This window comes from Myodes glareolus, chromosome 18 (genome assembly GCF_982192425.1).
Source record: "Myodes glareolus chromosome 18, mMyoGla1.1, whole genome shotgun sequence".
NCBI classification, from domain to species: Eukaryota; Metazoa; Chordata; class Mammalia; order Rodentia; family Cricetidae; genus Myodes; species Myodes glareolus.
This window is the reverse complement of record NC_142043.1, coordinates 32,015,112-32,040,096: the sequence shown is the minus strand read 5'-3', so window position 1 is coordinate 32,040,096 and position 24,985 is coordinate 32,015,112. Positions and strand designations below refer to the sequence as shown.

At 41.7% G+C, this 24,985-nt stretch overlaps 1 protein-coding gene and 1 long non-coding RNA gene across 3 annotated transcripts in view; one reads left to right on the top strand and one right to left on the bottom strand.

The window, feature by feature from the left end:
* Prim2 (DNA primase subunit 2) overlaps positions 1 to 24,985 on the top strand; it is a 207,820-nt gene that overhangs the window by 1,554 nt on the left and 181,281 nt on the right. For both annotated transcript variants that reach the window (XM_087898051.1, XM_087898050.1), the window contains exons 3-5: positions 1,018 to 1,121; positions 4,685 to 4,764; positions 6,222 to 6,342. In XM_087898051.1, the coding sequence (XP_087754177.1) occupies positions 1,018 to 1,121; positions 4,685 to 4,764; positions 6,222 to 6,342 (305 nt within the window). The remainder of the gene's footprint in view (positions 1 to 1,017; positions 1,122 to 4,684; positions 4,765 to 6,221; positions 6,343 to 24,985) is intronic.
* On the bottom strand, positions 19,715 to 23,908 carry LOC125397873 (uncharacterized). Its single transcript, XR_007231211.3, has 2 exons — positions 23,720 to 23,908; positions 19,715 to 19,904 (listed from the first exon to the last, which is right to left on the bottom strand). It is a non-coding gene; the product is annotated as an uncharacterized LOC125397873 (long non-coding RNA).

Genomic DNA, 24,985 nt, shown 5'->3' with positions numbered 1-24,985 from the left:
GTTCCTGCTGGAAGGACCAGGAGACGGGATATACCGTTACTTTTTCTTTGAGCAGCAGGGTATGAGCTGCTAACGCAGGAAACAGCGCTCGTTACTGCCCAGAGTGAGCGACGGTAAGGGGAAATTATCATAGGAAGCTTAACAGCGTCAGATGGCTCATGGTGAAGGTGGTGGTGAAAGGTGCTCCTTGGCTTTGTCACTTAAGGGGTGAAGTGGCAAGGGCCCCGTTAAGGTGGTGACGATGGCGATGATAGGGGAAAGACAGAGAGCCGGAAAGGAGGTGTGGTGACAGGACTTGTGAGTGGTTGGATGTGAGGGGCGGGTGAGCAGACGCAGGGGGGGCTGATGGGCCTGCTTGGGTAGAAACTGCAGATGGAAATGGGGACGATGGGAAGAGGAGAGGGAAGTGGAGAGGACGAGATTTGGACACTATAGCAGGAGGGAGCCAGAGGAACCTGGGTTTGTGTTCAGGAGGGAATACAGAAGAGTCACATTGCTGGCACTAACACCTGCCTCTAGGGAGTTTGTGAGGAAGGCTTGCGCATGGCTTTAGTTGTGGCATCTGCTCAGGATGGCTCCTCTGCTGTGTCACCAGGGAAGGAAAGCCTGTGTCTTGTTGTTTATCCTCTCCTTCCCATCCTCCTCCTGTGCTGAGGTCAAGGTTGACCGAAGACTCCAGGCAGCAGAGCTTCTCTTCAGACGGGCACACAGGTCTTTTCACTTCTCAGCGTTGGTGGCTTGGCACAGCTGGAAGGATCATCCCTGGTTTTCTGTCTTCTCTGGTTGAGAACTCTCTGGTCTTAGATTATTTTCTATTTTCAGCGCATTGATGGGGTTTATCCTCTTTCAAATGCAATTTATGTAATGCACTTGCAGAAAGCAAAATTGTTAATACTGTCATGGTCTAAGAACAAAGGATTAGAGAATTGCTGTCCATAGGTTTTATCTTTAATTTATGTCTTTTTTACAATTATTTTGGATTTATACTCTCTCTCTTTTTAAATCTTTCCCCTCTAGTGCTAAAAACAGTTGAGAATCTTGGTGTGAGCTACGTGAAAGGAACAGAACAATACCAGAGTAAGTTGGAGGCTGAGCTTCGAAAACTCAAGTTTTCCTACAGAGTAAGTAACAGAAAGGCTTGGAGGGAGAACGGTCCTTTCAGATTGTGTGGGCTTCTGTTATTGAGTGTAAGCTATGGGAAAGGTCTGTTATTAGGCATAGGGTTTTATAAAGACAAATGTAGTTCAGACTGTTTGGGAGAATAGTCTGTTGAGGTGGTTGACATGTAGTTAGTTGGTGATAACACAGCGATTTCCTCACCCTCAGGACCACCATCCGTCTGCCCTCTTCATTTCTCATTGCAGTACTGTCCTGTGCATTGCACAGGGCGCTTAGTAGCATCCTTGCCTTTTACCCATGATGGAATAAAGAAGCTGCCTGCATCCTGTGCCGTACAGGGTGATGCACGCTGTTTCTTTCTGGTTACTCCAGGAGCATGTGCAGTTGCCTGGCTCAGACGGGCAGTTTAGAAGGCTTTCCATTGGAGGGGGTTGTTCCACAGTCTAAGCTTTCCTTGACCTTGTGATGTAGTCCGGGTTGGCCCTGCAGTATTGAGCCTCAGCCTCTGGAGTGCTCAAGTGGCAGGTGTATAGCACCATGTCTGGCTTGGAACTGTGTCTTGACAGATAGCATAACATTTTTATTTTGGGAGGATAATTGCCAACAGCAGGTTGAGAGGGTCGTCTTGGACAGGAGAGGACAGGAGCCTGGAACGATGAGAGTCTGAATTTATGAGAAATGGGACAACTGAAAAGATATTGGTGTAGACTGAAAAGATTTTAGTTGCTTATCCCGGGGGGAAACCAGAGAGACAGTTACAGTACCCAGGTATCTACTTCGGACAGTGGATTAGTTCATTTTTTATGAGTGTCACAGAATAGCTGATGGGATAATTTAAGGGAGGAGATGTTTTACTCATGGATTTATTGTAATGGTCAAGGCATGGCAGATTCATAATGGTGGGAGTGTGCCATGGTTGTTCCTTACCTCGTGGGGCACACAGGAAGCAGAGAGCAGTCACAACCAGAAGTGGGTGTAACCTCCTAGTGACCTACTGCGGTCAGCGAGGTCCAGTGTCCAAAGGTTCTTCAGCTGCCAGACTAGCACCCCAGCTGGAGACCGAGTGTTGAAACGCTTGAGTCTGTGGCTGACATGTCGAACGGCGGTGCTATTTTAAGGTGTGGCATACAGTAAGTGAAGCTAGTCCTGGAACCAAGATGTTGAGATTTGTTCTAGACATAAGTTGGACACAACTGTCATAGTATCGTGTGGACTTCTTAGAGAAGGCATGTTTGCTGGGAGTGCAGGCTTCCAAGAAGGTTGGAATCAACAAGACTACATGAGAGTGCACTAGGGAAATACTTAGAGAAGTTAATGGGGGAGAGGATGAGGAGACTACCAGTATCTAAGGTGAGTGGAATGGAGGAGTCTGGGAAGGAGATAAAGAAGACGCTTCATGAGAATTAAGTGATAAATTGGGATGATAGTGTCACAGACGCCAAAGAAGGCTGGCGTTTGAATAATAGTGGCCATATTAATAATGACAGCACAACAGATGACATCAGCCGTTTGTATCATGCATATTTCATGCTGAATTTGGCTGTAAGTGTATATTACTTATATTGGCCCATAGAGTTTGTCTTATGAGCTGGGTACTGTTTCCATCCTATTTTATGACGAAGACATTGTTTTCTTATGCTTCATACTCATACTGGTAAATGGTAGAGCCAGGATTTTACCTGGGGCATTTTGTTTTGTGATGGTATTTTTAATCCCAACAGTTTTAGAAACTTAGTCAGAATCACATAAGATTAGTTGTACAGTGTACAGTGGAGTTAGCATCGGGCCCTTGGAGATGGGGCAGAAATGAGAACAGTGGTAGCTCTTGGAGGAGAGAGGTGGTGAGGTGGGTGTGGATGCTCGTAAGATGCTTAGCTAAAATTGTCAGGGGGAAGTAGGACAGAATATAGCTGTTTTAGGGAAAAGAGAAGATACATATATACACACACAGATGTACTGGACACGTATGTTAATTTTATTTTTTGTGTGAGAGATGTATGCATGCGTGCAGGTGTTCTCACCTGTGTTGCTGCATGTGGATTGACCAGGCGCTAGGATGCCTTCCACAATCATTTTTCTACCACGGGCCATCGGAGGCAGCAGCAAATGAGTTGGAGGTTTTAGTTATTGGACAAGGAAGGTGAGATGCTGTGTCCATGGAGATGGAAGGGAGGGCAACAGATGCTGTGTCCATGGAGATGGAAGGGAGGGCAGCAGATGCTGTGTCCATGGAGATGGAAGGGAGGGCAACAGATGCTGTGTCCATGGAGATGGAAGGTAAGGCAACAGATGCTGTGTCCATGGAGATGGAAGGGAGGGCAACAGATGCTGTGTCCATGGAGCTGAAAGGAAGATGCAGCCTGGCATGTGGATACACAATCTTAATGCTCTTGGGGAAGACACCGCAATAGGGGCCTTGGCAGCTGGTGAAGACTGAAGCTGCTTTTCTAAGAAGTGAGGAAGGAGATGATTATGTATCAGTTGGTTTTGCTATCTATAGGATGTGCTGTTGATTGAATCTGGAATGTCTCCCATCGGCCCGAGTGTTAAAAAGCTTGGTCCTCAGTGTGGTGTATCTGGAGGGAGGTGAAATGTTTAAGAGGGGAGAGTGAGGCCTAGGGGAGGTTTTGGTGGTCGAGGCATCTGCTGAAGGGCACAGAAAGACCCCAGTCTCCCCCACTCTTGGCTGATCCACCACTTCCCTGAGTGAGCAGCTCCGCTTCAGCGTCTGCTCCTCCCACGATGTTATGCTTTGCTGCAGACCTCACAGTAGCAGACTAAATGACTACACTACAATCCTCACATCAGTGCGCCAAGAGTGAACCTTTCTCCTTTTGAATGGCTTATCCCCCCATTTTATCAGAGTAACTGAAAGCTGATGAACTTTGTTCTGAAAACTTATATGACCTCTTAGTGCCTCAGTTTTCTCATCTTTCAGATAAGGGCACAGGAACCTTCATTATACAGTTTTAAGAGTGTGTTTATACATTCAGAATGCCTTGAACAGTGCCTATTCCTACTTAGTGCCAGGCATGGGTTCAGTTTTGCTAGTTTGGGCTTGGATAAAAATACAATGGCATTGATCATTGTGTACTTCAGGTTAGAGACAGAATATAAAAAAAAATTTTATATTTTGCTTTTCTATAGTAAAATTTTTTTCTCTAAAAGTTCTCAGCATTTGGAGATAGGACTTTGGAGTGTGGTTATATATTATAATTTAGAATTAAAATAAAATGTTCTCATACCTAGAACAGTTAAAATGAAAGGAGTTGGGGGTCGAGGTTTAGGAATGATTGAGAGGGTGGATACCCCGGCGTAAGCTGGGAAGATTAGGAGGAGTGGTGAGAGGAAGGAAGTAGTTGGATCTAGCCCAGGAGCTTTCAATGAGACAGTGCAGTTCTCAGTTGTACATGCTTGTAGTTGAAGTACAGTGATAATTATCCTGCAAAGCGTATTAAGAATTGTGTTTTGAAGCCTCTTTTACCATTGGCTGTGTTGAATCAGCATGTCTTTACACCCTTCTCATTATAAGACATGAATTCATTTGTGTTGTTTTATTTTGAAGGAGAACTTAGAAGATGAATACGAGCCACGCAGAAGGGACCACATTTCCCACTTTATTTTGCGCCTTGCATACTGCCAGTCGTGAGTAAACCCTTGGTCCTTGTACTCAGATTTGACTTGGGTTATAAATGGTTCATGTGAAGTTGGCATGTTTCTGAACTGACTGTAGGAAAACCCAGAGTGACACTGGGGGAACCAGCATGTCATAGGCTGAACATCTTTGTTGTGTATTTTTTGAAATAAGTTGTTTTATTAGAAAACGCTGAAAAAAATTATTGCAGATTTGCTGGATTAAACCGTTTTTATCTGAATGGGAAAGGCTCTAAATTTTGGAATTTAAATATATAAGGGATTTCATTAGGAAGACGACTTTTGATACTTTTCCAAGGAAAAAACTTGTAATATTACTAAGAAACACTGATTCAAAAATGCACTCTAATTTGATAAAGTTTTTAAATTTGAGATTAAATTTCAGCTATTTTCAGTTGGTAATCGGCTTCTTGTAACTCAGTGCTGCCACCCAGTGGGATAAGGAGCTAATTGCTTTTTTAGTTTAACTTTTACCCCTTGCTAATTTTTGGTCAAATATCAGAACTATGGTTGTTTCTTGTTATTATTAGGTTATGAGTTGAGTATTTTGAATCACTTCTCACAAGATCCTAAGTGATAGCATGTTTGCCTTAAGCTTGAAACTTAGAGTTTTGGCTTTATAGAAAACATATATAGTTTATACAACTTATAGCCACTGAATTGCTGGTAGTCTATGAAAGTCACCTCGAAAAAATGAAATTATATTTTACATGCAGTAATTATTTTATAATGTAGCATGAATGCCAGCTATGTATTTGTCTTATGGATTAGTATATTTTTATTTTTAGCTTTAAAATATTGGAAGTTTAGGGTGGGAAGATGGGGAGGGGGTGACTTCCGGGAGGAGAGGAGGGAGGGGAAACTGGTTGTGGTTGGTATGTAAAATCAATGAAAAAAATGTTAATTAATAAAATTAAAAAAAACCCAAAATACTGGTTTACTGTGAAGCTTACCCTCTTAGTTGACAAAGTTTGCTCATGTTAACCTGTTCAGAGAACATTGACTTTTAAGACTGGTTGTTTACTTGCTGTGGACAAAAGCACCTCAGAGAGAAGAGAGCCTAACTTCCAGTGTAACGGCCTCTTTGAAAGGTACTTTAAATGCAGCGAGCTAGTTCTTTTATGTTATTCAGTAACTGTACTGGTTTCCTCCAAATATCCTTTTTGTGTGCTCCTGGGCCTCAGCCAGCATCCACGTGGAAGGTGATGGCTTATGGTTCTCACTTTCCGTCAGGTGAGACCGGGTGCACACAGGCAGTGATGCTGTGGACCTCTCTTTGCTTCAGAGAGGACAGTCTGCTCTTGACGGCTCTCTTGATGTCTGACATGCCTTGAATATCCTGTCAGAAAATCTCTTGAATCTGGTCATCACTGGGTGTTTTTTTAAAATTGTTTTTATTGAACTATCATTGGGTTTTTAACTTACATTCATTTCTGTTTTTGTTTCAGGGAAGATCTTAGACGATGGTTTATTCAACAAGAAATGGATCTGCTTCGATTTCGATTCAGCATTTTACCCAAGGATAAAGTTCAGAATTTCTTAAAGGATAGTCATTTGCATTTTGAGGCTGTAAGTGTGTATCTATCTATCTGTCTGTCTGTCTATCTATCTATCTATCTATCTATCTATCTATCTATCTATCTATCTATTTTTTTTCCTATTTTTCCCTCCGTTAACTGCGTCTCAGTATGTAGTCCAGACTTGGGGCAGTCTTCATGCCTCTGCCTACTGAGTACTGGGATTGCAGGCATGCCACCATGGTTGGCTTTTAAGTATATTTTTATATTTATTTGAAATCATTCCCCGGTTATCATCTCCTTTTATTTTAAGTACAGTTATTAATAAGTTGATCCAGGCTCTTTATGTTCTTTTATTGGGTACCTGGCTCAAAGAATAGCCGACAGCAAGTGCTATTTGAAAGTATGTGAGGTCTAGAGAAGGTTGTGTTTCGGTTTGAAAGTCAGCTGTTTGTAACTGCTGATTGGATGGTTTTCAGAAGTTGCTCTTGCAGATGAATCTGAGTGAACTACATTTTGCAGTTATACAAACCAAATGTTTGGGAAATTTAGCGTGGAGAAACTGTGGTCAGAAGTAGAAAATATGTCCCAGGTGGATCTGTGCTGCTGTGAAAGAAAGATTGTTTCTGGAAAGTTCCAGCTGTCAAGTGCGAGTGGGACTTTGATGTAGGTGGAAGGTCCCTGTCCTGTCTGCAGACCCCTGTGGCACGGCTTCTTACCAGTTACTGCCACAGATAGGCAAAGACGCTTGCTTTTTTAGAACTCATTCCTTCTCATTTTCTGTTAAAGTTTTGGTCAGATTTGGTTGTATAAGGATAGTCAGCAAACATTTAGTGTCTGCTATGTGCTAGGAGAGACTTTCTGTAGTTCCTTCTCTTATAAAGTCCCTGTGTGTGTAGAAGACCTGGTATAAAGTCCCTGTGTGTGTAGAAGACCTGGTATAAAGTCCCTGTGTGTGTAGAAGACCTGGTATAGAGTCCCTGTGTGTGTAGAAGACCTGGTATAAAGTCCCTGTGTGTGTAGAAGACCTGGTATAGAGTCCTGTGTGTGTAGACGACCTGGTATAGAGTCCTGTGTGTGTAGAAGACTTGGGACATGGGCGCAGGATCACTGGACCCAAGCCCAGTGCTGCTACTTTTTTCCTTTTAGCCTTGGGCCTTGGTGAAATTCATTATTACTGTTATCAACAGTTGATTTATTTGAAACAGTGACTTGTTTTACTTTTGGTCATGTGTATGTGTGTGTGTTTGTGCGTGGGATACACGTCTGAGTGTGGCTGCCCGTGGAGGCTAGAGGCATTGCACTCCGGACATTGTGAACTGTCTGACTGGAAGGTGCTGGGAATCAAACCCGGGTCCTCTGCTGAACCATCTCTCTAGCCTCAGTTTATTATTATAAATAAACTTTATAATCTTATTAGAAGTAGTTGTGTTTTTTAAATAATTTTGAAATTGCTGCTTTCTAGTGGAAGATTGAAAGAAAAAATGTCCTTGATCTTGTTTTTTATTCTAGAGTATCTGAACACATTGCTATATATGTTTTTAAAAAGTAATGTGTTTAGGAGCTGGAGAGATAGCTCAGTGAAGAGCATTTGCTGCTCTTGCAGAGGACCTGGGTTTGGTCCCAGCACTCACATAAGAGGCTCACAACTGCCCCCATAACACCAGTTCCATGGGATCTATGCCCTTTTCTGGTCTCCTTGGGCACCAGGCACACATGTGGTCCATATGTATGTGTGTGTGTGTGTGTGTGTGTGTGTGTGTGTGTGTCTGTATATATGTCCCTTTTACATTGAAAATGAGCGACTACTGGCTGTGGGCTCTGTATCTGGATTCTACAAACTTTGTGTTAGAAGCTTTCTGTAAAAGAATTATGCTTGTGCAGAAAATTGTGATGACTTTCTTGTCGTCATTGTTTCCGAGGTAATATAACTACTTACACCCCGCTTAAATTTATTGTGTGTTACAAGTAACCCAGTGGTAATGTGAGTGTAGGGGTGGGTATGTGTAGGTTATATGCAAGTAACTGCACTATCTTCTTTCTTTTCTTTTTGAGATAGGGTTTCTCTGTAGCCCTAGCTATCCTGGAACTGGCTCTGTAGGGCCTTGAATTCTGAGAGCTGCCTGTCTCTGCCTCCAGCATGCGCCACCACCACCTGGCTTTACTGCGTCTTTTTCTATACCCAAGCTTCTGCTGGGTTTGGTGTCTGTAGGGTGGTCCTGGGACCCATTCACCGGGACAGCTTGGAAAACTGCAGACTGAAGGCCCAGACTCAGCTTGGCTCAATGCCAACTCCAGGCGCTAATGTTTCTCTGAGACTCAAGGCTTCTGATCTGTGATCATGTGAAATTAATTCGATGTGCACAACAGTGTGTGTGTGTGTGTGTGTGTGTGTGAGTGTGAGTGCGTGTGTGAAGGAGGGAGTGGGGGAGGTTGCACTTTCCCTTCTGCGTCAACCCTGGTCAGGAGGCTGACTTACCCCTCAGGTCCCTCAGCTTTTTCCATTTTACTTTAGGCTTCCCTAATTTTTACCATTTCATTCCTAGACACGTGCGTATTATCTTCTGTTTGCTCTGAAGATCTAGTTTGCATTTGAAAACTATTACCCCTAACCAGGGATTGGTATAGATGTGGGGCAGAACCAGGGTTTGAGAACAGTTATGAGCATTTGTCACCTGAGATGGTCTTCGAAATGGAGACCACGCAGCTTGCTGCTTTAGGAGAGGCACACGGAAATGGTGGAGTAGAGATCTACGGGGCTATCAGAGTTCCACTGTGGATTTGCCTTCCCGGCACACTTAGAGTCTACCTGGATTTGAAGTGCTTGTGTTCTTGTACGCATTTCTTTGTCTATTTCTCTAAGGCTAAAGTACTTCCATCTTCAGCCTCATCTGTAAGACAAGGTGCTTTTATATTAGGAGGAGCTACAGTAACATAAATTACATGCTTGCTTTGATAGAGGAACATGTACAGAGAAAGGTCTCATTAATTCTTTCGCACAGCCCTTTCTCTTAAATTCTGTTTTATTTAGAGCCATGCTGGTGTTATTTTATTGGGCAAAAATCTGGAAAGCGTAAACTGATTCCTGATCCTGTTTTGAACTCTGTGCTTTTGATCCATGCAGTGTGCTGATTCTTCTGCTTATTTGGTTTAAACTTGAATTTCTAGTGGATAGCAGATTCTGAATCTTTGTGACATAGTACATGAAAATGTACGAAAAGAGAAGAACTGGTGTGTTTTATCCTTTGCCTTAATAACTTGAATGTCAAATCAAATTTCTAAGAAGGATTAGAGGTGATGGAGTATTGTAGTCTCTGAGGATTATTTTGGGTTTCTCATAGCTGAGCTGATTGACTTAACCTTGAGTCATAGCACAGGGGACTGAGCGTCCATACACAGGTTCTAGCAGTCAGTAGGGAAAGGTCAGGCTGTGATGTGTCGGCTCCTAGACGAAGGACCCTGTGCTATTGCACTCCAGAGCCAGATAAGTTTGTAATACACTGGATGTTTTTAAAGCTTCCTAGGAAAATTCATTTGACATACCAGTGGATGTAAAGTCAGGGTACATTATTACGGTAACAGAGTCAGGGACAGTAAAGATAGGAGAGTGTTCTGTGTGCCGCATACTAGATCTAATGCACCATAGAAAGAGCTGTGCTGTTCGGCTGCCTTTGTGCTCAAGGAGGTGAGAGTTTTTGGGAGGATGCGTGTAAGGCAGTAATCTCATGGCTTGACTGTCTCAAAACAAGTACACATGCAATTTTCAATGGTTTATTTTTGCTTAAAATGAATTTCTTAATTCCACTCTTGGCACTTAGAATTTCTTGACTCTTATTTTGGATATCTTTTTATTTACTTATTTATTATTATTTTAGAAAATGTTTCATCTTTTTAAGACATTTAAAATAATTATTTTTTGTATGTGTAAGCATGTGTGTAGGTACACATGGCACAGAGCACATGTGAAGATCAGAGAACAAACTTAAAAGAGTTGGTTCTTTTCTTTTACTCTCTGGATTGTTGGGATCAAACTCAGGTTGTCAGGCTTGGCGGATGAAGCTTAATTTGTTATTTGTACTGAAAATACCATCTTTTAATTCTTTAGGCTCTTCTGGATGCTTTTCTCCAGTTAACATTGCAACATTGTTTAGTCTTTACTTATGTGAAATTTTAAAACAATCTTGTTATGTATTTATCATTGTTCTATAGGTATTTGCAAATTGGCTTCGAAAGTCATGGGTTTCTGACCATTACTGATCTCTGTTGTATTGCTTACTTTGTTAATTGATATATTTTAGGTGGTTCTGTTCTTTTGGCATGTGTACGCCTCATTGTGGTTGACTTCATTTCTTTTATTTAAAATATGGGATACTATTGTGTAGTGAGGAGCTGCGGGCAGGCCTACTTTTCATCCCGCACGGCTCCCGCACGGCTACCTTAGCCCTGAAAATAACAACACACAAATTGTATTCATTTAAACACTGCCTGGCCCATTATCTCTAGAGAGTTAGTTACTGGCTAACTCTTATATCTTGATTAACCCATTTCTAATAATCTGTGTAGCACCACGAGGTGGTGGCTTACCGGAAAAGATTCAGCATGTCTGACCTGGTGGCTGGCTCCATGGCGTCTGCCTCACTTCCCTTCTTCCTAGCATTCTGTTCTGTTTACTCCGCCTACCTAATTTTCTGTCCTATCAGAGGGCCAAGGCAGTCTCTTTATTAACCAAGGAAAATAATGATAGAAGACCCTTCCACATCACTATTGGCCTGGTATATATCATTCTCTTTTGTCCTCTCTCTATAACCTAAATCAATAACTTTCCTAGTGATTTCAGAGCAGAACCCACAGACTGGAGAGCTCTGTTCCTTTTGTGCCTTTTGACACAGTGTGTCTCTGTGAGTCACAAATCTAGTGATAAAATAGAGGTGGAACATGCAGATGTTGGAGAAGAGCAGGCAGGAGAATGCTTGCCTTGCTCTAAAAAGTTTTTTGAAAATTAATTTTTATTTTATGTGAGTGGGTGTTTGCCTTCATGTATGTCTGTCCACCATATGTGCAGTGCCTTTAGAGACCAGAGAAGGGCTACAGATCCCCAGAAACTGGAATTATAGACAGTTCTTAATCATGTGGGTGCTGGGAATTGAACCTGTGTCCTTTGGAAGAGTAATCAGTGCTTGTAACCACAGGGTCATCGTGATAGTCCTTTTAAAATTTTTTAAATTTAAATTTAATTAAAAAATGTTCGTATAATATGTTTTGGTTATATTCTTTATGCTCATCCTTACCCATCCAACTTCATGTTCTTTCTTTCTCTTAAAAAGAGAGAAAAGAACGCATACAAAAAAATCACACACAAAGCCCCCTTTCCTCAAACAAAGCAACAACCAAAATCCCCACAAGGAGCCTGTTTTGTGTTGGCACCTCCTCCTGAGCATGAGGCCTGCCCTATGCTTTGTTACTCCACTGAAGAAAACTGGCTTTCCCCCTTCCAGCAGGTATCAGTTGCAAAATAACTTCCTGGTTAAGAGGTGGGACTGTGTGCTAACCTCCCTTTCTCCTGTGTGCTGGGGTGTACATTTATGTGCCGTGTGTGCATGAGCTGGGAACTGACCGAGATCCTCTGCATTGATTCATCTCTCCAGTCCTCAGCGCTTTTTTCTGAAGACAACTCAGCTAACATAATCCTTTTGTTCGCATAGTGGTCTATAAGATAATTATATAGACCAACCTTATTTTATGTGTACTAACTGGGCAGACATACTGTCGATAACTTTTGTTTTGAAGAATAAGGAAAATGTTTGCCAAACTCTCAGCTAGTTGAGACCTGTATTTATATGTATGTAATTATGAAAAATCATGGCAAGTAGTCCTTTTGGTAATATTTTAGAATTCATAGAATTTGAGGTTGATTTGGTCTTTATAGAGTTACAGAATTATATTCTCTTCATAAGGTAGTTTAAACCTAGAGATTGCCAAAATGTGGAACTTCAAGCTGAATTAATTAACCTTGAAGACTAAAATTAACATATGCAAACATTTTCAAACTAACTTATGGAAGTCACCTATTTTAGAAGTTTTTATGTAGTTTTAAAATATAAAATTCCTAGAGTCACACGTTTGATAACTATGCCTACAACTTGGAAAATACGACTTTAAATTAGTTGATGTTTCCCGCATACAAGGTAATGTATATGTATATCTGTGCATAAAAGGATGAAATTAGCCTTACCGAATCTCATCGCTAGCGTTGTCTTAATTAAAAATATCATGAGATATTGTTCATGTTTTCTGAAGCTATTCTGAAATAGATACTGAAGTATATGACATGTTTGCATTTATAATCTTCATAGTCTTCTCCCTTTTCTCCAAGTGCCCTTAAAATTCAATCCTTTTTGGTTGAAGTCATGTGTCATGGATTAGTCTGAAGTCTGGGTTAGACTGACTCATTCTAGGTCACTTGGATGAGACTACAAACCAGGGTCAGGGTCACGCTGTTGGGTGTGATGGCATACCCCCTGACATAGAGGCAGAGAGGGGCGGAGACCAGCAGGCTGAGACCACCCTGTCTTACACTGAGTGCCAGGGCAGATAAGGCTACACTGTGAGACTCTCAAAACAGCAAGAGTTGGGAATATGGCTAACTAGAAAGTAGAAAGTAGGGGCAGGTGAAGATTGTGTTTTCAGTGATCTTTTAGCTAAACTTGGTGACAGAGCGCTAGGGTGTAGTTAACAGCAGCAGCTGTTGGCCTAGAGTGTGTGGATTTGCTGTACTTACCTCTGAAGGTGTGAGAACAGGGCAGCTGTACCCTGCTTTGGTACACCTCTTACTTCTTTGCCTGCTGCTGGATGCTAACACAACTTTCAAGACTTTAGCCTTTCTCTTGCTGTTGATCCTCTTTGGCTTTGTTCTCTTGCTTATCTCCGTTAAGTCCGCTGTCTCCAGGTCCCAGTTTTGAGCAAGAGAATCCTGTTCTCTATTGGAACATAACCTTTCACATACTTCAGCTTCTTTGGGTAATCTAATGGTTAAAATCACTTTGTCAACATTAGGATAAAGAACTATATCCAAACTTGCATGGGGTCCTCATTTCCTAAAGAAAGATGCTAATGACTGAATAGAATCACATCTGCTAAGACGTAAGCAGAGGAAGCTAATCTCTGACAGCTACCGTTTACTGTGTCTACTGAGTACCAATCACTTAGCTAAACGCTTTATGGGCTTATATGGTTTAATCCTCCCAACAGCTCCATGAGGAGCCTGAAGATAAAGAGGCTAGAAGTCCCCACAACTCCCTCAGGCAGGCTAGTGGATATTTTGAGATATGTAAATCATTAAACACATTAGTAAATATGGATCAGATTTTTTTCTCACAGGTTGTCCTTACCTAGCACTAAAAAAGAAGTGACATTTAAAGTAACAGGGCTCATCAAGAAGGATACGCAAACACAGGTGTGAGATCAGAGATTCACATTAATGTTGCAAATTAAAGCATTAACTGAAATTTTGCTAAAATGCTTTCTTTTAACTAATAATTCTTGTCAGAATTAGAAGCTAAGTATATCAGTATACCACAGGTACTTTTCCCAACCTTTGTTTCTGTGTGTAACATCGCTGGGGGACCATACAACTTCGTTGTGTAGAATTTCATTTTGTGTGTGGGTATGGGTGTGCACGCGCGTGTGGAAGTCATAGATCAAAGTTGGATACCTTCATTTATTACTTTCCACTTTATTTTTGAGACAAGGTTTCTCACTGGTTCATCTAGCCTGGTTGGCCAGCAAACCCCAGCTTCTGCTTCCCTGCCCTGGGATAACAGATGTGTGCCCCACGTCAAGCTTTCTGTGTGGATGCTGGGGATCTGAACTCAGGTGTTTATGTTTATATGTCAAATGCTTTCTCCTCAGACCTCTTTTCACCTATTTAAAACATTTTGGATGTGTTAGTTCATGCTCCGTGGTTTGCTCATGTAGTCTTGTAAGGTCATTGTAAACTAAAACCCAACCAGTAGACTTTGTGCTCCAGTTGGGAACAATTAAACTTAATTCGTAAGACACAGAACAGTTAAGGATTTGGATAGAATTTCCTCTTAGTCGTAAGAAAGTGGTGTTATCAGGGGAAGCTTACTTACTCTTGCACACTGAGCTTTCTAGAATGGCTTGTTGGCTAGTCTAGGGGTTCTGGACTATACAGGATACCGTCTCCCCAATAGAGCTACACAGCTTTATGGTATTCTTAGTGGGGATGATTGGCAGATACTTCAGGCATTCAGGAGACAGGATGCTGGAGTGCCTATAGCTCATGAGATAGTTCTGTGTAACTGAATTTTCCCGTTTCTTGATGTTTTATGTTTCTGTGGATACCTTTTCCATTTATTGAACTGAGTATCAAGAATCATTTTATAAATCAATATGAAATGCTTACCTCTGTATTTTTCTTTATGATTGTAGCTAGCTTTGTAATGTATTTTAAGTGTTAATTCATTTAAAGAAGGATGGCTTTTTTTTTTTTTGAGTCTGATAGAGCTGAGGAGTACCCAGGCCTTGCAGATCTCCACTGACTTCCATTTGTACTGTCTAACTGAATAACTCTAGAGAAACCGTCATCCCAGATACATTGTTTTTATATCATAAGCTCTGGATGGAAGCTCTTCTATTTCTTGTGAAAAACAGTCTTAGCCTCCCAGTATCACATCCCTACAGTACCCATAAGAGCACGTGAGCATATTAGGTGGAGAGTCACAAGCAGTGGTGTGACAGCGGTACACTTTTCTGTGCTCTCCTTCATCAGCAGTGAAGGCCTCATGTCCCAGAATCCCAGCGGAGTAGGTGAGCCAACTTCCTCAAGAGAAAGTGTCAAGATTGACTGTGTGTTCTTAGGTTCTTTGGAAGGATGGAGACATCTTCTCAGTGCATGTAAGAAAGATGCCCTCCTCCTGGGGTTGTGCCTCCCATAGAGAGAGGCTTCTGGTGGGATCACTTTTGTCTTGTACTCCCCGTGTAGCTGAGGATGACCTTCAACTTCTCCTCCTCCTGTGCTGGGATTATAGGCTTCCACCACCATCCTCAGTTTTGTACACTGCTGGAGACGGAGCCCCTTGAGCTTCATGAACGCTGGGCAAACACTCTAGCAACTGAGCTATATCCCCAGACTATATATATCCTTAAAATTGTCTGTTTATGGTTCTGACATAAAATAGCAGTCTTGAAGAATACTGATCGTAAAAATAACTTCAAAGTGGTTTTGGCCAGTGAAATGGGTCGGTGGGTAAAGGCACTTGCCACAGGTCTGATGCTGAGTTTGATTCCAGGACTCACCTGGTGGAAGGAGAGAAGGGCAGATTGTCTTCTGATCTCCAGGCATGCACCATGGTGGGCAGGTGCCACCCTGCACAGATAAATGTGGTTTAAAGAAGGTGCTGTGTGATGCTTCTTGGAAAGCTGGTTTATTTCCCTTTCAGATGATGCTGAAGGTGGAGGTGGTGATAGTGAGCCCTGGAGGGTCTCCAATCCTTATAAACCACTGGGGACTTGTCTTTGGAGTGGAACTTCTATTTGATTTTTGTATTGGCAGATCCTGAAGATGAACCCAGGAGGCCTACTGATGGTTTTAACTGAGGTGGGTAGGTTAGGGTTCTATCTTGTTCCTCTGAAAAGGCTTGCTGGTCTCTGAAGCGGGTTTCTTTCCCCTCTATTTCTCTTCAGCAGTGGCTGGCTTTTCATATTCTGTGTGCTTCTTTCTCTTGGTTCCAGCTTGAACACAGTCACAGTTCCATACCTCATCTCAGAGGATAACATTTTTACCTCTCTGGAGGTTTCCAGATACTTTGTTTATGATTCACTTATTTTTATTTTTTTTATGTGTGCTTGTGTTTTGCCTGTATGTGTATCTGTGTGAATGTGTCGGATCCTCTGGAGCTGGAGTTATAGACAGTTGTGAGCTGCTGTGTGGGTGCTGGGCATTGAACCTGGATCCGCAGACAAACCTCTGAACCATCTCTCCAGCCCTACTTTGTTTATCTATTGTTATTTTAATGTTACGTTCTTTTTTTAAAATATCTTATGTGTCCCAATGTTAATCTTGTTTTCTGGCGTACAGTCTGATGACAAGGAAATCTGTTTTAAATTATGGAAAAGAACAGAGGATGAGATTAGCTACATAGAAGGGCAAGAGGGCATTGTTGGAGGTTTTGAGGAGCATGACCAGATCTCTGTGCAGATAACCACCATGCTGAGATGTGAGAATGCAAAGGAATGGAGAGCTGATGAGGCAGGTTGTTTCAGAAGACATTGTTAGTGTCTGGTAGTGTAGGTAAGGAGGGTTTGTGGACTGAAGAACTGAGAGCTTGAGTCTTCGTGGGCGTGGCCTGAGGATTGCCTGGTTAATGGGTGTGAAGAGAGACTGGCGCCAGATCTCCGTGCAGGAGATAAGGGTAGTGTGATGCTGTATGATGCTGGTGATAGTGGGGATGTAAAAATAGGAGTGTATTCTTAGGGCAAGATGTGTGTTTGCTTGTGAAAATATTACTATGAATGCCAGCAGGCCAGCGGAGATGACAGTGACAGTTCAGAATGCTAGGCTGAGATCAGGAAGTCAAGGGTGAAAGCTGTGGAGCCAACACCCCAGACACACTGTTGTGGGCCTGTGGAGAGGAGGACTGCCGCGGGGCAGCGTGAGCAACCTGGCACTTAGTGCAGCAGCTTACGAGTCTGACCACATTACCAAGCTTTTACTGAAATCTAGGATTATTGTAAAATTGAATGAAATCATCTCCATGAATCACAGTCCTTGGCAAGTGCATGGTAATACTAATCTTATTTATTAAGCACTTTTATTATGCATATAGAAACTGAAGTGATTCTGAGACTTCTAACTCTGGAATGGTGTTAAATGTCTAAAGTGCCAGGCATGGTGGGCTTGATTTTAACTGTAGCACTTGGGAGGCAGAGACTAGTTCCCCGGGTTCAAGGCTAGCTAGGTCTATGTAGTGAGTTTTAGGCCAGCCAGAGGTACATAGTGAGGCTCTGTCTCAAACATAACAAAGCAAAAACTACAATCAGACAAGGGGTCTTAAGCAGTGACACTTGTATTCATTCAGTTAGGCTTTGGGTTTCTGAAGATTGGCCAGGTCAAATCTTGACACTAATTTGCTTGATAAATATCTATTTTACTTTTGGGTATTTCTTACATAAAGCCTTCCTTTAAAATATTCCAGTTAGCATATAAAATGGGTTTCATTATGGCATTTTCTTACATATGTTATTGTATCTTGGTCATACTTAACCTCACTCCCAGAACCCATCCCAGGCTCCCCTTCTTCCTTCTGACTAGACCTCATTACCGTCCCTTAGAGTTCCTTTTCTCCGTTTATGTCGTGTGTGTGTGTGTGTGTGTGTGTGTGTGTGTGTGTGAAGTTTAAATCTAGGTTGTGTGCATTTGAGAAACATGCAGTATTTTGTCTGTCTTCCATTTGACTACTTCTGTCCTTTAAACCCTCGATACACTCTCAGTTGTTCCACCTTCATTTTTTTTCTTACTTATACATTCCTTTACCATTTGGGACTTAGAGAAAAGTTTTTGCTTGAAATTAAGCGTTCTTATTTGATGAGGCTGAGAGTAGGGTAAGTGAGAGGTGATGACACTCAGATTGAATGTATTTCTGACAGATTTTTTTTCCCCTCCAGGAAGATGGACTTTAAGGAACCTACTTGTATTTCTTTCTTAGTTGCCAGGAACTAGTGTGCTCTCAAAGTGTCATTTGGGGGAGCCAGAGTACTGCGGTTACCAATGTTCTGTTCAGTATAGAAGAGAAAATAATGAGAGGAAGTTCATGCTCTGTAGCTGCGTGTGTGTGTGTGTGTGTGTGTGTGTGTGTGTGTGTGTCCTCCTTCCATAGGAGATGGTTGGAAGGTTATTGAGCAGTAAGTGAATTAAATGGAACGGTCAGCGCATGTGTACCTCGAAGTTGAACGTTTTACACTTGCAGTCTGGTTGCCCTGTTGCTGATGTCTTCAGAGAGCAGTGTTCTCTGGTGAGTAGGATAAGTGTTCGTCACATCACAGCCATAGTGCTCTAACCCAGCCTGCGGGCTCCTTGTCTCAGTGAGACTTGGGTTCAATACTCAGCAGTCCTTATAGTTCTTCTAGTCAACGAACAGACTAATATTTTCTGAGCGCCTACAGTAGAGTATTGTAAATTGTGTTAAAAGTATTGGCACTTGAGTAAGTGCTTAAAATAGTTTGGAAGTGTTTGATCAGTGGACACCATGGCTTGGGCTTCTGAGTTCTTCCTCCTTCCCTCTCTCACCCTTCCCCCATCCCTGCCCTTCCTCCTCTCCTCTACCTCTGCCTTCTCCTTCTTTAAGAATGCAAGTTGATTTTATTGTGACTGAAGTTGACTCTGGAGAGTTGATAAAAAAACTAAATCTGTTTTCCCCTAGAGTTTTCTATTAATTTGCCCAGATGGACAGAACTAGCCTAAATTTTATAAAATACTAGATTTCAAGAAGTGAACATTAATTTTAAATTATATTTCTTATGTTTTTACTGTACATGCTGTAAAATTAGATAATTAATACAGTTTAAAGGAGATAATTAATCAAAATTTAGAGGAATTCTAATTGATGAATTCTGTTTCACCTTTTTAAAACTAAGAAGGATTTGCCTAAATTATGTAAAATGTGAATTAAAGAGCTTAATTTGTTAATCATCTCAGTTTGATTAGAGGCAGATGCTGATTACCTAAGTGGACCTTTCAGAGATGACTTCCATTATTTCAAATCAACTTATCAAACCAATTAAGACATTAACTTAAGGAATAGCACATACAGTAAATTACCTATGTACTAACTATGAGTGTATGGTGTGATAGGGTTATTTGCAAGTTCTGTGAACCAAAGACTTGGAGGGTAAAATGACATGAAACCTTTCCCTAATCTCAGGCTGGGAATGTAGAGTGCTGACCTAGCATGCCCAGAGCTCAGGGTTCCATCCCAGGCACCTCATAAACTGGTGGGTGTCGTATATGCCTGTAATTCTAGTGAGGCCTGGGGTGTGTGTGTGTGTGTGTGTGTGTGTGTGTGTGTGTGTGTGTATGGGGGTGGGCGGTCTGGAGGTGGGAGGGTCAGAAGGTCAAGACCAGACTGAGCTACAGAAATAGTTTGAGGTCAAATGGGATACATACAAGACCCTGTCAGAAACCAGAAGGAAGTGAACTATCAAAATGGAAGAGCTGAACTAACTCTCTCTCTCTCTCTTAAAAACCAAGCTTATTGGATTTCACTAGATTTTCTAGTCTGACCTTTGTAAGTACTGTGGGACTCTGGTTTTCTGTCCTAATATAAGGCAGAACAGCACAAAGAAGCAAAAGTTATCCTATACATGCTCATTGACAGTGTGCATAGAAGAGGAGGATGTACCATGTGTGTATTCCAGCCTGTCTTTACTGGTGGCCAAGTCTTCTCTTACAAAGCAGAACACAGGTCAGAGCAGTGTGAGCAGTGCCAGTCAGGGAAGCAGGACTGTGAGCCGCACACTCCAGACTCCGCAGTCTTGGGGTTGGATGCCACTGCTGTGCTCATCAGTTGTTTCTCCATCCTGATTTGTTTTGCTCACCTATATGGTAGAGAATACAGAAACATTAACTTGTCAGTTCGAAGGCCATAATACAGTTTGCAAAGCTCTTAGACTCATGTCTGGTACACAAAGCATATAATAATCTATTATCCTTCAACTATTATTTTTTATGGTTCCGACTTTTGCATAAAATTTGTGTAAGATGTGTTTGTGTGTGTGGGTGTGTATGTGTAGAACATTGGGTGGAATTCAGTGTGCACTTGAATCTTTTATATGTGCTACAGGTATGTGCATGATAAATTATAAGAACATCAGGAATATAAGCTAATAGAATTTGAAATCCTTCAATCTTCTAGTGAGTGAGTATAGATTTTATTTTAACTTTCTCTTCTTCGCATGTAGCGATGGGGTTAAAGATGTATGTGGATGAGTTCTAGACTAATAGCTAGACAGCTGGAGGACCTTGATCATGAGCATTTTTAACTGGGGGACTTTAGGGGTACAAAGGGGGGGCTCACTTAAGGTCAGCTAGGCTTTTGTTCTTAGAATGTAAAGCAGGTTCCATTAGGGTAGGATGAGGGTGGCAGAGTGTTGCTGGTTCTTTTCTCTGGCAGCTTAGTAACCCATCCAGCTGTCAGTTCTGTGCCCAGGTGCCTGTTTGAGTGTGTCCCTCTGTTCAGCTTCAGGGCTTGTGATTGGTGGGGCCAGAGTGTTTCATGTGTGAATGTGAGCATGAGCTTGCCACAGGGTCCTTTTCTGCTTGTATTAGCAGGCTGTTTTGTATTAGTCTTGCTAAACGAGGCAGGAGATTCACAGTTATGTTGCATGTTATAGAAAATTTACATTAACATGTATATATAGTCTGGAAGACTGAAAATATTTTTAAGAAACAACAGGGAAAAATAATTTTGTTCTAGAATGTTTCATCTAGTGTGTGAATTAAAGAAAGAGAAAAGGTGTTTGTGTGTGCTGGGTTAATCTGAAGTGTAGCATCCCACTAGCGGGAAAGGAGGTAAAATTCTGACAGATGGCATGCCATCCATCACCTTCAAGTGCTTGAGGTATTAAAGTGTTGAATTGGGTCAGTAGATAGGACACCACTGTCAGGACAGTAAGACTGGTTTCTAATGTTTTCAGTGTCAGTGTGCACATTTGAACATTTGGACTGTCTTCCCCTTGCCCAGGTACAAGACAGAGCTTATGTTCTATCCATGTGAATTTGAGTACAGTGGAAATGTACTTACTAAAATAAATTGACAGAGACTTGATTTATTATAGTTGGTAAGAGAAAGCATTAACAGACTCATTTATTTTTCCTGGCCTTATTTTTCTGTGATCTTTTGTTTCATTTTCTATTTTCTTGAATCAATATGGCTGCGGCAGAGATCTCAGTTGCTGACACTTTCCACATTCCCCCTCGTTAGTGAAGTGATCTCGTTTAGTGTCCTGACAACCAGTGGGCTTGGGTGACTTCACATATCGTCATGCTTTTCATTAGTCAGAATTTTGCTGTCTCTTGTCCAAGAAACTTGAAAATGACCAGCCTGCTCTATATAGTTTAAAGACTTAGAATCAACCACAGTCCCGGGGAAAGAAAATTATTCTCTCTCTCTCTCTCTCTCTCTTTCTCTCTCTCTCTCTGGAAAACATTTGCCAGTTGGAGCCTCAAAGAAGATTGAGTTTGGAAGGTTTTTTAATTGTGCACCAAAAGGTTCTTGCAGAAGACAGCATAAGGGAGCGTCATAAAGAAGAAAATGAGAAACTCAGTAACAGAAAATGGTGCAGAGAAACAGGCATCCTGCCAGTTGACTGAGATCTTGGAAGAGTTGGGAATTAAAGAAACAGTTACAGTTTTCAAAGACTTGATTTTATTAGTAAACGTGTGAGAATCAACTTCAAGTGACTTGTAAAGCATGCTACCTTTCACTTAAAAATATTTATTACAAATTTGATGATGTAAGATCAGAGAATTTGTTAATGAATATAATGAATAGTTTATATTAAAACTATTGGGGTAAAAATGGGGTAAAAATGGGATAAAATGAATTACGGTATTGCAGTTTAGTCTCTCAGCTCTTGACATGTGGTTAAATAAATATTCCCAAACAGGATAAATTGTGGGTGTGAGTGTGCAGGCAGGAGATCCAGTAACAAATGTAAATGGGCACTCGAGTGTTGGCTCAGTGGTTAAGAACACTTGTTACTCTATCAGAAGACCCAGGTTTGATTCTTAGCACCCAGAACCATTTGTAATTCCAGTTCCAGGGGATTTGACTTCTTCTTATGGCCTGTGTGGGCACATACATAACTACAGGCAAAACACTATATACATCAAATACTATAATAAATAGACATCAAAACCAGAATGTAAGTGGTCCCTTTCATCCACTGAGGAGCCAGGACAGTTGTGTAAATAACACATTGATAACTCAAAAGCATACGCTTTCCGTCAAGGGAACTTATAGGGAAATGCCCACTGTTCTTTACACAGATGCCCTGGTGTCCTTAAGCTGTGGAGTTTGAAGGATATTTGTCTGTCTGTCTGTCTGTCTATCTGTCTATCTATCGTGTCTGTGAGTATTTTGCATGCATGTCTGTCTGCAACACCTGAGTGCCTGGTGCCTGTGGAAGCAGGAAGAGGACTTGTGGAACTGGAGTTACGGAGAGTTGTGTGCTACCATGTGGGTGCTGGGAATTGAACCCTGATCCTGTGGAAGAACAGTCAGTACTCTTAACGACTGAGCCACCTTTCCAGCTTTCTGCTCTTTCTAAGCTCTCATGAAGCTCCTTATAAAATTAGGTTGATTCACTTCTGCTTGATTTAAGCATTCTCAGTGTGAGTAGAATTCTTTTTTAAAATTATTCTACTTAGGTCTCGCTAGGCTTCCTAAGTATATAGATGGTGTCTTATAGAGCTCGGAAAATTCGCTGCCATCCTTACATTAAACTTCCTTTTCTTTTGACTGTCTGGGGTGCCAGTGAGATGTTTTATAGATCGTCTTAGTTTTATATCTCATTCTCAGTCTTTCATTTTCTTCTTTCTTCTTGTTAGCAGTGGTTATCTGCTGAGTTACAGATGGTTTCTTGTGAACTGTGATCTTCCAGTGTGATACTTCAGTAGTCTGATTTGTTTGCCCTGCTCTCAGTGAGATTTTAATTTTGAATATTGTGATTCATAGGAGTTTTTTTTTTTTTTTTTGAGGTGGGATGCTGGAGATTAGACCTAAGATCTCTGTACATACTAGGTATCCACTCTACTACTGAGCTATACCTTGAGACCTTTCTGGGCTAATTTTTAAATTTATTTTTCTTTTTAATTTATTATCCAAAATGTGTTTATTGGGATTGTTTTTCACACACTCTGAATCGGGTGCTTTTGGTGCTCATGCTGGTTAGTTTTGGCCAACTTGACATCTATCCAGACATGCCTGTGTCTGGCAAGAGGAACCTCATTGGAGAAAAGGCCTCCATCAGATTGTCTGTAGGCACGACTGTGGGAGATCAGTGATTGGTGGGAGAGCCTGTACCACCGAGTGGTGCCACCCCTGGGCAGATGGCCCTGGGCTATATAAAAAGCATGCTGAACAAGTCATGGAAAAGCAAGGCAGAAAGCAACATCCTCCATGGTTCCTGTTTCTGCCTTTTCCTGCCTTGGGCTCCTGCTCTGGTGTCCCTTGATAATGGGCTGCAAGTTGTAAGCCAAATACACCCTTTTCTCCCCAAGTTGCTTTCAGTCAGAATGTTTTAGCAGAGCAACAGAAGGCAAACTAAAAAGCTTCTAGGCTCAAGAGATTGCTTTCAGCTCACTCGATTACTGGGACCCTGGCACACATTGCTCGCCTTGCTCCCCTTACCGTTTGTTCTCATTCGGGCTCTTGTTTCCTGTGTGCCTGCTGTCATCATGCATTGTTGGGTCCTAACTTTCTCGGAGAAAGGGGTGAAAAAGCGCAAAGCAACGACAGACCCAGGAGTCAAGTGGAGGTTTACAGCAGGCTCATTTAACCATAGGGGAAAACATATACCCTCCCAGTACCCAGGCTGGGTGGCAGTTGATGGGCAGCATCTCATGCTCCTCTCTCATTGGCTAGGCACGATCAGGACCGCTGATAGCGCCTGTTGCTAGGCACTCAGGAAACACTACTTGGTCTCTCCTTATTGGCTAGGCACAGACAGAACCTTAGTTCTGTTAGGAAGGCAGCGTGCAGAGGTGCCAGCTGAGGGGTTGGAGGGGTGTGGGGTGGGAGGATGGGGAGTGTGGGGGAGATCCACTTCTAGGGGAAGAGCTACAAGCAATTTACATCTGCTGATAGAGGGAGAGTTAAGTCTTCCCCAGGGATGACTCTGTTGATTGATTATCCAATACCAAGTGGCCAGCCCTAGAAATATACATGCAGGCGACACCCGACCGACTCAGCAGGTTGTATTTATATGCTTATTTATTTATATGCTATGTAACAACAATGACTAAAGAAGAAGTTAAATTTGAGAGGGAGGTTAGGGGAGGTACATGGGAGGGCTAGGAGGGAGGAGAGGAAGGGAGCAGATGATGTAATTATATTTTAATTAAAATAGAAACCTGTATACTTTGTCTCTATTATTGTTCTTTTTTTTAATGGTTCTACTCTGTCAATTTTTACTTAGAATCTCTGATAACAGAAAGCAGAAAGGCAAAACTTAATCTTGTTTTGCTCTTTCAGAGGGCGAGTATATTTTATGATTGCTGTAGGTAATCTCTTTAAGGAGAACTTGAGCACATGAAACGTGCTCATATTTCCCAGGAGAGAACAGCAGAAAAGACGACCCACAGGGTTATTTTGGAAATTTGAAACAATCAAGTTAAGTACTTTGTACTGGCTAGTAAAGTTTTACATAGTCAGCGTGTATTTTTAGTGAGAATTTTCTGTCTTAAATTTTCGTTGTAACTAAATAGATAAATGAAAGCCTCGGGTATGAATGACAGCAGGTGAACTTAAATATTTTATTAGGTTATTTTATTTTCTGTGTTCAGCAGTTTTGTCTGCATGTATGTTTCGTACAATATGTATATCTAGAGCCTGTAGAGGTCAAAAGGGATCATTGGATCTACTGCAACTGGAATAATGGATGGTTGTGAGCCATAA